The sequence below is a fragment of the Pinus tabuliformis genome, chromosome 5_2 (genome assembly GCF_031772625.1).
Source record: "Pinus tabuliformis cultivar Carrire ecotype Pingquan chromosome 5_2, CPIR1, whole genome shotgun sequence".
Lineage (NCBI taxonomy): Eukaryota > Viridiplantae > Streptophyta > Pinopsida > Pinales > Pinaceae > Pinus > Pinus tabuliformis.
Genome location: NC_142306.1, coordinates 471,406,524 through 471,419,475, shown reverse-complemented (window position 1 = coordinate 471,419,475; position 12,952 = coordinate 471,406,524). Strand labels below are relative to the sequence as shown.

The window sequence follows — 12,952 nt, the reverse complement described above, 5'->3', positions numbered from 1 at the left end:
ACACAAGTCAAATTTCACTTCTGCAGTTGCAACTTCAGTTTCAGCAGCTTCCTTCAAACTAGGGCAGTCGATATCTTGCAAACCGTCCGTCGAATTGACTTGATTCCACCACCAAAAGTTGCAGCTTTCAGAGGAGGTTCAGATGAACCTACAGCGCAGTTCAGATGAGGAGATCTTCTAGTCCACACAAGTCAAACTTTACTTCTGCAATTGCAACTTCAGTTTCAGCAACTTCCGGCGTCAAATGTATGAGGGAGAGACCCTTTACTGCGCAGCAGAGAAGAGACTCTTTTCTGCGCAGTAAAGAGAGAGATGTGATGAGATGAGTGCAAATGAGGAAAAATCCTTCTATATTTATACACAATGTTGGTGTTTGAATAGATGCGATTGTTGGGCTTCTGAGCCTACATGAGTTGTAGGTCGGCTTGATAATAATTCCATAATCAAAATAAATTCATATCTCCAATGAATACTTATCGGAATCGGATGATCTTTATATCAATCCTACACCCCTCGATGAGAGGAATCTAATAAAAATATTATCAGCCATGAATAAGATGACCCACATGAAGTTTGGCCCTAGTTGCCAATTTTAACAAGCTATCTTCACAAAGAAGGTTGCCACAGTGTCTTCCCTAATCATCTTCATGGTTCTTAGCTCATTCTTCAAACTTGTTACTTGACCAATGTTCTTAATAGTAAATAACTTCGACAATGCTTCATACATTTCTTGAGCATGATCGATGTTAGTTATGAACGGGACAAGATTGTCCTTTATTCCGTCCACCATCATAGTCATGGCCACCAACTCTAATTCCCTGTAGTTCACTTTGTCGGCATCACTAGATTCCTCTATAGGTTTCTTTACTTTTCCTCTTACCAAGTCCAATACCTTATTCTTTTCCAGGATTAGGTCAATCCTCTTCTTCTAGGACCTCAAGTTAGAGGCTCCTTCAAGTTTGTTCTCTCCCTTGACTGTGTTAGACATCTTCCTTGAATATAGTAGACTTTTTGCCTAAGATAGTCCTTTTGACTGGTTCCTTGATCAAGTGTTTGAGACTGCCTTTTACTTCCTTCTTCACCAAAGCTCTGAAACCATGTTAGAAAATCAGAAAGGCTGAAATTTTTTCTTATTCTTGATATCACTTGTGATGTTTCTTATTATTAGGATTCTTTATATCTTCTTTCCTTTAGTTCATCAAGCAATTACCAAAGCAACGGCACATAAAACAATAGGCACCAAATGTAGGCACTATGACAGCAAAACCCCCCTCGAGGGGAAAACCCAATCAAGAAATTCTTCCTTTCAATAGTATTCTTTGAGACTCTTCACCCTAGACCAAAACAAGACCTTCCCTCCACACCAAGTCAGCCTCCCATAATTTCGACCACTTTCCGGCAACTTCAACTAGGCAACAACTTACAGCAACTACAAGCTTCCAACAGCAGAAAAACTTGGAAGACTTTGATCTCCCAATCCAGAGAGCATGAAACAGAGAAAGAGAAACACCGAATTTTCGATTTTCCTTTTCTCCTCGAACTTCCCCAAACTCGCATTTACTTTGGCTTCTCGGAAACAGAGTTCGCACCTTTTCCCAGCTACAAGAGAACTTCGCACTTCTTCCCAGCTACAAGAGAATTTCGCACTTCTTCCCAACTACAATAGAATTTCGCACTTCTTCCCAGCTACAATAGAAATCAAACTTCTTCCCAGCTACAATAGAAATCAAACTTCTTCCCAACTACAATAAAAATTGAGCTTGTGTGTGAGAATGATGCTCCAAATGAATTCAATGAGCTTGCTTTTATAGGCTCCATGTGAGGTTGAATAAGTTCCTTAGGCTGACTTGATCTTCTTCTAAGCTAACATGGTGTGGATGTTACATTAATCATATTTGACTCAATACTTAACCCTTTTACATGATTCGGTCTCTTTAAAAGTACAATGACTATTGACTCAGAATAAATCCTAGAAGTCCTCAATGGGGACTTTGACCTAAAACAACGTGACCCAAGCATGAAACCCATGCTTTAATAAGTCACAATAATAATAATAGTAAAATATTTTCTTTATTCTTTTGACAAGTACATTACATAATCACTCAAGTACATTAATGAAGACCGAACATAGTTACATTTTCCAACAAAAAGGAAGAATAAAACCATTGAAAAATGCATAAACCATTTTACCAAAAGATAAGTATTGTGTTCCTTGTTTCCTTTGTTATGTTTGGTTTCCCTCTCATATCAAGATTTGTTTGTATTATATGTTAATAACATTCTCTTTGTATTTTCCTTAGTATGAAAGACTGCAAAATACACAGAGGTTATGTAGCAAAGGAAGCCCTTAACAATTAATGTCTTACAAGTAGGAAAGATTGCAGTATACACATAGGCTATGGAGAAGACATTAGAGGATAGACTTGAAGCATGGAAGAAGTTATGTAGCGAAGGAAGCCCTTCAAAATTAATGTCTTACAAGGTTTGTTAAGGAACAACTCAAGGTATGTCTCAAACTATAAGTTTTGTTATAAAGTTCCCTTCCTATAAAAGGTATGATCATTCTTCTTTTAAGATTTTCTTTACATTACTGGCATCATTATGTTTAGGGTTTTGAATTGTAAAGCTTCTTGTTAGGGTGATTAATCATTAGGTTGAATCTACCTTCATTATATTATCATATGATCATTCTTATGGAACCCTAAAAAGTTCACTATAAAACCCCTAACCTAAGGGTATGTCAATATTGATTATGAAAACCTAGTCTACTTAGGGTTGTTAATGAAATCTAGAAAAGCTATTCATTTTTATGTTTAGGATTTTGGTATTGTTATGATAGAAACCCTAGTCCTTTAGGGTTTGTTGTTAATGTCTAAGTTATGTATTGAAACCCTAAATATTTAAGATTTGGTAAATTAGGGTTTATAAGCAACACCCTCGTATAAGCTAAAAATGAGGTCATATGAATGAAACCCTATGTGTATATATGTCCATGTGATCGAAACCCTTGTCTTAATGAAATTGTTAACTTCGATGTATTGATGTTTTTGTCTTGGGTTTACCTAGTAGATATTGATGTGAAATGCATCCTAGATATGTATATATGTTGTCCTAATTGTTAATGTTCATGTTTTAGTATGTGAAACCTAGGGTCTATAGAGCTTTAGTAGAAATTGATATTCTAAGATATGATATCGTTTTCAATATGATTTAGCCTAGGGTTTGCAACAAACGCTAGTAAAAGTTTGTCATGTAAAAGCATATTGTTGAAACCTTAGATAGTACTATGATTGGATTGTTATTCAATAATTGATATCTAAGGCTGTGTGTCTTGAAGATGGAATCTAGGGTTTAAATTAATTCATGGTAGAATATGTCATATATCTCTAAAAGTAACTAGATATAATGACACCGATATCTTGATTGAGTTGCTCGAAGTCTTGATGAAGTCTAGGCTTTATAATAAAACCCTGGCAAGAAGTTGATGTCTAGCATGTAAAAAGATGCATCTCATGAAAACCTAACTAGTTTTAGTTGTTTAATGTCCAAATTCTAACGCTTCCATTATAGTATTGACATGATTCTGATATATAGCTAACTTAATGCTTTTGTATATTTGTTTTTGGTTGTACTTGATATTAAGGTTTTCCAGGTACATAATCTTCAAGATAATAATGATATTTGTATAAGCATAACAAAGGAAGCATATTAATGATGATGATCAAGGAATGAAGCCATGAAAGGTTCTACGATGTTATAAAAGAAGGAAGTGGTTGATCACCCTAAGTTAAGAGGGAGCCTAGATAGAGGAAAGAGTATCCCTAATTGAGAGGGAGGGCATATTATGATAGTCATGATAGATACCTTGAAGAAGAAACTGGAGAATGAATTGGTGTAGCTGAAGAAATAAAAGAAGAAGAAAGCTTCTGATACATTGAATATGGATATCTTTATGATGATATTAGCAGCATCTAAATAATTCAGGACCCCAAAGGTTTGTGCTTACTTGTATATTTGAAAGTTTATTATTGATTGGGGTTTATGTTTGTATAGGTTAAATCTCTTCACAAGAAGATTGAACACTCTGGAAGCATGCTTGGACAAATGGATATATCTAATTTGATAGGGAGAGTTGAAGCATCTAATGGCGGATGCTTGAGAGGACATATGGCCAGCCTGTGTGTTTGATGTCTAGATCCTAAAGAGGGAGGGTGGTGTTGGTCTTGGTGACCTTGGATATGCACCTAGATCCCTGGGTTGATGGTTAGTTAGTAACCCTGATGGTACCTAGACTGACTTGAAGCTTTAATCCATCTTAGTCCCACCTGGATAGATTATCGTGGTCAGGAATCTAGTCTGCAGCACTAAGTGTGCTAGAACTCTTCGTAGTTCAAGATCATTTTGAAATCTTCCATGTACTTGTATATATATGTAATTATGAATACCTCCCTAGTTAAGAGGGAGTGTTGAAGAATGTAACTAGCTTTGGTCTTCATAAAGAAAATTTTATTATTAAAGAAAATGATTTATTAAAGCATGGATTTCATGCTTGGTTCAAAGTTTTCTAGGTCAAAACTTTCATTGAGGGCTTATAGGTTTTGTCTTGAGACATTAGAGTCATTTTCATTATTATTAGACCCTTCTTGGGCTTTTGTATCATGTAAAAAGAATTATTTTTTAGTCAAAAAGGTAATTTGTCACCTCCACACCAAGTCGGCCCTGCATTCAACACAAGTCAGCCTAGATTAGGGCAATTCGACCTCACAAGAAGCCTATATACTGAGCAACTCGACTTCATTTGGAGAGCGTCATCAACAAGTTTGATCTCAAAGAAGCAGTAGCTGGAAAAGAGTGTGAAGTTGTTGGAGGAGGAAAAAAGTTGGGAAAAAGAAAATCGAGTTATTGGGTTACCTTTCTCTCACACGTGTGAAGATATTGGGCTAAAGCTAGGGACGAAATTATGTTTCTATTGCAGGCTCGAAGGTCTGAAGTTGGGGGGCCGATAATCTACTACAGGGGCCAAAACTCTGATCTTACGTTGCACCTTGAAGCGTTGACACTTGGAAGGCTAAGAAAAGGACATCTACAAGAAGGGAGGGCTGACTTGGTGGTTGGAAGAAGTCTTTGTCTAGGTCTAGAACTCTGGAAGTGTCTCATCTTGATTTGAATCCACTAATGGAAGAGTTCTTGATTGCGTTTTCCCATGGTTGTGCGCCTATATCTTGTGTCTCTTGTTCTTGTGATCTTCATACACATATAATTTGGTAATTGCTTGACAAAAGATAAACTAAATAAGAAGTAAAAGAATCCAACTTAATTCACAAGTAATTATCAAGAAAGAGGAACCAAACCCTAAATCCTACTAGCATTGATTTCTAAACAGTTATAAGACTCTGCCTTAAATGCTCTTAGATGCAAGTCTTTCTATCCTCCACCATTGTGCTTATCTGGCACTTCACTTGTTGGTTTATAGTTTGCTTTTTTCACTAAATATTTTCTCTATCTTATCTCATCTACATACGACACAAGACCAGCTAGACATACACCTTCAGGTCACATACTTTTTGGAAAAGGAATATCAAAATAATTGGCTGCATAACACCTTCCACTCTTTTCAAACAAGTTAGTATTTCTTGTCCATGGCAAACAAACTTGAAAACTTCATTTTAATTCTACTACAAGGTCAAGGCAACGTATCTATCTATATTACTGGTTGTTGAAATTTGAGATTTTCCCATTCAAAACTGTGTGTGTATATAGACTTAAATCCACTTATCTTCAAGGAGCAATTTCTCTATTTGGATGCTAGACATAAATGCATATATAAAGCTTCTGTTAGTGACCATAAATTTCTGGATGAGCAATGGCAGTAGCAAATCCAAGTTGCTACTGCTGTACTATCAAGAAACTTCAGTATTTGAATGGAAATATGCTTCCAAAAGTAAGTATGATTATGTACTTTCAAGAACCATGTCCTTCAAGTCAATCACACTCCCAAAATAATTATGGCCAAATCTCCTTGTTTCCTTGTAAATCCTCCTGTTGCTCTCACTTAATATTCAAAAATTTTGCCAAACATGGAATCCTTCTGCTCGAAATTTTGCTTTGGTATAATCAAGGAGCACCGTTTATTACTACTTAGGGAAGATCCCACGAACCACATATACACGAAAGTACCTTTATGTCAAAAGAAACATCCGCAATTGGGACATTTCCATAATGTCCCTAAGATAGCTGAAAATCATCCTGGGCATTCCAAGTGACCCACCTTCCCAAATACAGAAAAAAATAAATATATAACCATCTGTGCTATTCCAATTTATCATCTGACATGAGGGTTTATTCATATTTAGACGTTTTCCTGCAATTCCATATTTGATATTTCTTGCCTGCACCCTAAAAATCATCTAATGTTTAAAGAAGCTCACCCCAAAACATCATGTCCAAGAAAAAATAGATCAATCAGGTAAAAGCAAGAGGCTCAAACAGGTATTACTCCACTAAAGCTTGCTACATCCTTCATCAGCTTTTCTGGTACTACGGAATTTCTTTGTTTCTTCAGGGTACGTACATATCTCTATGAATATTAATGTTCACCACTGGCTGGAATAGGTAAAATAATTTCTCAATACAAAGACTTTTGCTCAAGAAAAAAATTTCATACGGACACTTATGTCAAGTCTTTTCTTCCATCTGAGCTGATAATTTCAATACCTTGGAGTATTAAGTGTTTTATTTCTCTAACTTCCATGTCTTTTTCATATTGTAATATTTTATGTGGACCCTAATCAGCATACTCCCTATCCTTTGCAGTCCATCCCACTCCTCCTAACACCAATTGTAGCAAATTATTGGCCTACCTCCCAACCATAACAAAAATGGCCAAGTCACCAAAATCAAGAAAGAGATACAGATACGCTGGATATTTGGATTAGCATCTAGATTCTAGATAAAATCATCAAAAAAACAAGAACTGAAAACATTGAAAATTCAGATTTCAAGAATCTAAACCATTCATAATTTTGAAAACATAACCAATAAGAGAGTTTTGGTAAATGGAAAATAGAAACTTCAGAAAATAGATCATTTTCTTAAATAGGAAATTCAGAAAATATGACACTGTATGTTTAGAAATATAGATATTTTGGTGGATCCGTTAGGCATCACATTTCCTACAACCTGGAAAAAAATCCTGAGCAGCAGATTTGATCCACAGAAAAGCAGAACCCAGATCTGGATCTGACAGATCTGTTAATGGAGAAATGATACCAACACTTCCCTGCCCCACTGTGGTATTAAACTCATGCACAAAGTAAGAGCCATGCCAGACAAATCTTGGCTCCCATGTTCAAAACATAGCAATGAAATATTCAAATTCTTTTTAATTTTGTGAGAGATCTGAAAGACATAATTACCATGTTACATAGCAAAATACTGAGGTGAGAAGTACTATGTTTTTCAATTTACTTTTACTAAAATAAACACCATTATATTGAAGTACTGCTCTATCTAACAATATTGAGTATCATTCAAAAGTAGAGAGTTATTGCAAGGTTACAATGAAAATGAAAATGAAAAGTAAAGGACTACTAAGCTACATACATACCCAACTCTACCCCTAATGTAACAAAAACCACAATAAAAAAAAGGAATAAGAATGAGATATTCTACATGTATGTAAGCTTTCACAGGCATCCAGATGAGATTTCAACAGTAAACATTGCATCATGCACAGCTATTCTCGTTCTCTTGCAAAGAGCATGAGACCTGGACATGCAACATGCTAATGGTATGCTTACAATAAATCTCCTATGACATTGTCATGAAGGTGTCTTATCCAAAGTCAACAAGGTGAAGTAAATACAACTGTACTACTATCTAAAACTTCAGCTTGTACACAAGCAGCTATCGCAACAGGAAAGAAATAGCATGTGCCAAAAGTGTAATAGAAATACCTCTAAACGACTTAAGGCTCAGTCTTTAGTCCTGAATTCATTACTAAAATCAGTAATGCAAATCTCATTAAGTCCCAGATGCTCAAAGTGAATCCAACCATGCATCAAAGTCATCCTCTGAAACCTTTGGGACATTCACATGTGATGACGTACTTGACTTGGTAGGTAGTAAACCTGCAACTACAGGTTTTGTATCATGAATATCCTTCACATTAACCTCCTTCAGCCCTCTATTAACTGTTCCACCGTGTAAGCCATCCACAGTGTTGTCAATCCTTGAAAATAAGTTAGGCGAACCATGCATTTGTACCTGGAGAGGCTGTGTGCCCTTATAACTTGAAGGTTCTTTGAAAAATGGATCCAATGAGGTTCCACACTCTTTAACTAAGCTAACTTCAGATGTCCCATCAAGTTCATCAAGAAGAGCATCAAGTTCTGCCTCAGCTGTTGAAGCTTCAAACTTTGCACTCCCCGCTTTCACATCATGTATTCTGACTTCACTTGGTTTCTGGTTATTTTCCAGGTGGATCATGCAGGACTTCTTAGAATCAATGCTGCTCGTCTTATCAAAAGGAATAATTGATTCTGCTTTGCATGATACTGCACCAACTCTTGATTGGCTTTCCAAATATGCTTGGAAATTAATGCTTACTGCTTCTCCACTGCTACGAACCATACCACGACCAACAGATTCAGGGATAGTTACTTCCTTTTCCATTCCTAGCATACACTCTCGAGTAGAAGCACGTTTCTGAATTTCATAATCATCTTTAAGGTTTACTTCTTCAGTGGGTTTATCAATAACCGGAAACTTGATTGGTGGAAGCTCAAGTTCTCTATCAGATTGTACTTTCAGCACTCCCCTATCATTTTCATTCGAATCCACCTGCTCTTTTCCTTCCACAGGCTGGTATGTTGTAGCCTGAGAACCACTTGAACGCTTTGAAAAACAGTTTGATGAAATGACAAAAAACTTAATTAGCTTGTTTGTTTGACTTTGGAAACTGACAATGCATAGAAAGAGAGAAGACATTGTCTACTATGACAGAACTTGTTTAGATGTAAATAATATGGTATACAGAAAAAGCATCAATGACAGAGTCTGACAGTATATCTGGTTATTCATTTCCATGTACAAGCAAGTTTGACTGAATGCAGTAAAGTCCAGAACCTAGGTGAAAATTTGTGGATCCTAGGAGGCTGGCAATTATCGCCTCTCACCAACACACCCCTATACTTTAGGTTTGGATAAATGGAGTCCTAACCAAGAGGTGTTTCCCTATGGATCACTAAGCTCAATGTGTATGTAGTAGTTGTTGAAATTTGTAACTAGGTTCAGTCTTCATAAATGTATTTGAGATGTACTTATCAAAAGAATGAAGAGAATATTTTTATTATTACTATTATGACTTATTAAAGCATGGGTTTCATGCTTGGGTCATCATGTTTGAGGTCAACGACCCCATTGAAGACTTCTAGGATTTATTCTGAGTCATTAAAGTCATTGTGCATTAAAAGAGACCCTTCTTGGGCTTTCAAATCATGTAAAAAAAAATATTTTTGAGTCAAAAATGAATTTAGTCTTCTCCACACCAAGTAGGCCTCAAGAAGAGTAATTTGACCTCCTGCGAAGGCTATATATACAAGGAAGTTCGAATTCATTTGGAGCATCTCATTCTCTCACACATAGTTCGATATCCTAAAGCTGGAAGCTAGGTAGTGCGAAGTTGAGAAAGGGCTAGAAGAAGGGCTGGAAAGGAGTGTGTGTTTCTAGAGGAAGATAGAAGACCTCAACATCAAATTTTTGGGGCAACTCTCACTCACTTTTGAGGTGTATCAAAGGAGATCAAAGTTTTTCTAGTTTGGTCGACGTTGTTGCTGCTACTGCTACTGGGTCAAAGTTGCTGCTAGGTCGAAGTTGCTTTTGAAGGGTTATCATCTGCAAGGACGATTGGGAGCTGACTTGGTGTGGAGGAAGTCTTTGTCAAGGTCTAGAGTCTTGGATTATCTCGAGAAACTATTGAAGGAAGAATTGTTGACTAGGTTTTCCCCTAGATAGGGGTTTTGCCCTGGTTGTCCGCCTACATCTGTTGTCCTTGTGTCATTGTTTTGGTAATTGCTTAATGAATGAAAAGATATAATAAGAACATAAAGATAAAAGAATTACAAGTAATTATCTATATAAGTAAATCTTTCTGCCTTTCTGATTTTCTAACAGTAGTGGCGGGACTAAAAATAGAGATGGGATTGGGGAAAATGATGGACAAAAGAGAGACTAATGCCTTTCTTGTTTGGGCAATGGAGTCATGTAGCAATTCAAGAAGGCAAATCAAGGGTTATAAGTAGATAGGTGGCATGTCATACAACTCCTGAATTTGGTTCAACAATTGACTTAAGTAAGAGCAAACAATCAAGTGATGTGAACGACTTATCCCTCAATTTTAATTACTTGATTTACAAATGGAGATGGTGGAGAAAGTTTGTTAGAGATTTACTACTCAAAACAAATTTCAAACAGTGGCCTCAATTAAAGATTAAATACAAAACTACTTAATATGGTGATGTGGAATATATAATGTGTAATCTTGAAGGTGAATGACTCAAACAAGATAAGATGGAGGGATCCATTACCCTAGCCCGTTCCAATGTAGCATATATGCTCCTCTATGGCCCTTGACTTATCCTTGGCACCATTGACTTGCAAATAAACTTCCAACACAGAGCAACTAGAACATACATCCACACATAAAAAATTGTACTAGCATAACAACATAGTTTATACAAAGAAGAGACAAACAGAACTCCAATGGCTTAGAGCTTCTTTGATACACCAAAAAATTTCCATGTTGCAAATGGAGAAAGCAAATCTTTATATAGATTTCATCTCTAATCTCTCATACAATAAAATAATATTTGTTTTCTCAGATCCACTTCTCTCTCCAAGAGACAATAAAATAAGACTCTCAACAACTTGTTTACTAAAAGTAGCAAGAAATTGGTTGAGATCTTAACTTCATCCGATAAAATATTATAGCAAAAAGTCTAACTAGAAAAAATAGGTCAACAATGGATAAAATACGAGTTAGTTGCAATTTTTTTCTAAAAAATAGGAACAATTGATAAGGGTGCCTTCCTAACTTGAGGATATAGGCCAAGTCATGCTCCTAAAAATAGTAAACACACGCTTATGTACAAGTGTGCCCTTCTAAAAGAGTCCCACATGTGGAATAAGCTCCATAACGAAAAATAATTATGCAAGTAACCACCTCATCTTCACATGTAGCTAGTAGATAAGGTAAATCCACATAGAATGAGTCAAAGAATGTCCAAGTGGCAATGTATGCATGTTAATTTTCGATAACAATGGTCTGTTATCAATTTACTTCATTTTTTCTTATTAGCCCAATATCAATTTCCAGATTAACAATTACATTAACATTGATATTAAATAAAGATAGAACATAAACAATAAGCAGAAGACAAGCCAAGACAAGAGGACACAATATTTGGCGGATACCAGGTAAAAATCCCAATGTGGGGAAAACCCTTTGATCAAATCTTTTTATTATTCTTCAAAATTTCACCAGAGGGAAAGAGAGTACATCATACAAAATTTACTTAATCACAGTCAAAACAGTCCAGCCAAACGGCAGTCAACGAGACGCCCTAACCAGAAAGTCAACATTGGTCAAACCAGCATAAAATCTTCTCCAAATGAGCTCAGTCAAACCCAGTCAACTCGGCTTCCAAAGTCGGTCAAAATCAACCCAAAACAATCCTGAAAATCTCGGTCAACACATAGTCAACGCTGCAGTCAAAAGTTTTGCAGTCAACACAGGTCAACCTGCTCTAATTGCCACAATTTTTGTGCCAGGAGATGCGGCCTCAAAAGATCAGAATAATTGCCTGAAAACCGCAGTCAAAGTAGATGAGTTGACCCTCGGTCAACGCCCCTGCAAATAGCCCAAAAACAGTCCTGCGATTTCTGCCTGAAATTTTCGATCAACCCAAGTCAAGGTGAGAAGAGAGAAGAGTTTCTCCTTTGTTGTACGAACCAATGAGGAGAGGAGAGAGAAAAATGTGTTGAGTGATGATCCAAATGAGGAGAATGTCTCTCTTATTTATACAATTCAATGAGGGGTGGAGATGTTGAAGAATCTAGGGCATTTAGAAAGTACAGTGATTCTTCTAATGCATGATAACAATTTGAGAAGTATTTATACAATTTATCTTAGCTTAATGTTTCCTTCATTATTAGTGTGTATATGTTAGCTTCATCAAACTGCTATCAAAACAAAAGAGACAAGAACACAAATATTTGGCTTTCTGCCAGGGCCAAAACCTCTCCCTCTTGGAGAGGAAAACCCATGCAAAATTCTTCTTATAGAGATTCCAATTGACAAATGCCAAGACCATGACCCTTGATACATTCTGCCACTCCAAGACAAAGACATCAATCCTATTCCTCGAGCACTGCTGAGATCATCATGATTACTGTTGCTATACTTAGGTTACTACTGCACATTCACTTGCTGCTCCTTCACTTGAGATCTTCATTAAGATCACCATTATTGTAGTACTGAGATCTTTACATCAGATCCACCGAGATCATTTACCAAGACAACTGAGATATGAGAGTTATATCGAGATCAAGCTCATGATCCTATAACTATCATAAGACTGTGTATCACAGAGACCATTCCTTAATATCAATACATACAGTGATCATATACAGTGTCTATCTTGTACGTTAACATTATTATGGATCTGATTGGGAGAATGTCGAGATGGTATATGAACTGATCTTTTATATAGTGATGCCGAGAATGTAGCCCTACTTCACAGTTGATCATTATGTCGAGACTACTGCAGGGATACCATCTTAATTCACTTCATCAATGATATGCTGAGACTGTGGTTGTGCCTGGAAAGAATGTCGAGGTTACCAGAGGCAGATCCAAACCCTTATTCGAGGCTGCTTCTAAGATTGAATACCC

The 12,952-nt window shown here is 36.5% G+C and overlaps 1 protein-coding gene across 1 annotated transcript in view; it reads right to left on the bottom strand.

Annotated features, from left to right (window-relative positions):
• Positions 1–7,641: 7,641 nt before the first annotated feature.
• LOC149159695 (phosphorelay protein) overlaps positions 7,642–12,952 on the bottom strand; it is a 134,403-nt gene continuing 129,092 nt past the window's right edge. The window contains exon 4 of the mRNA XM_089436546.1: positions 7,642–8,895. Coding sequence (XP_089292672.1) covers positions 8,038–8,895 — 858 coding nt within the window. The 3' untranslated portion in view covers positions 7,642–8,037. The remainder of the gene's footprint in view (positions 8,896–12,952) is intronic.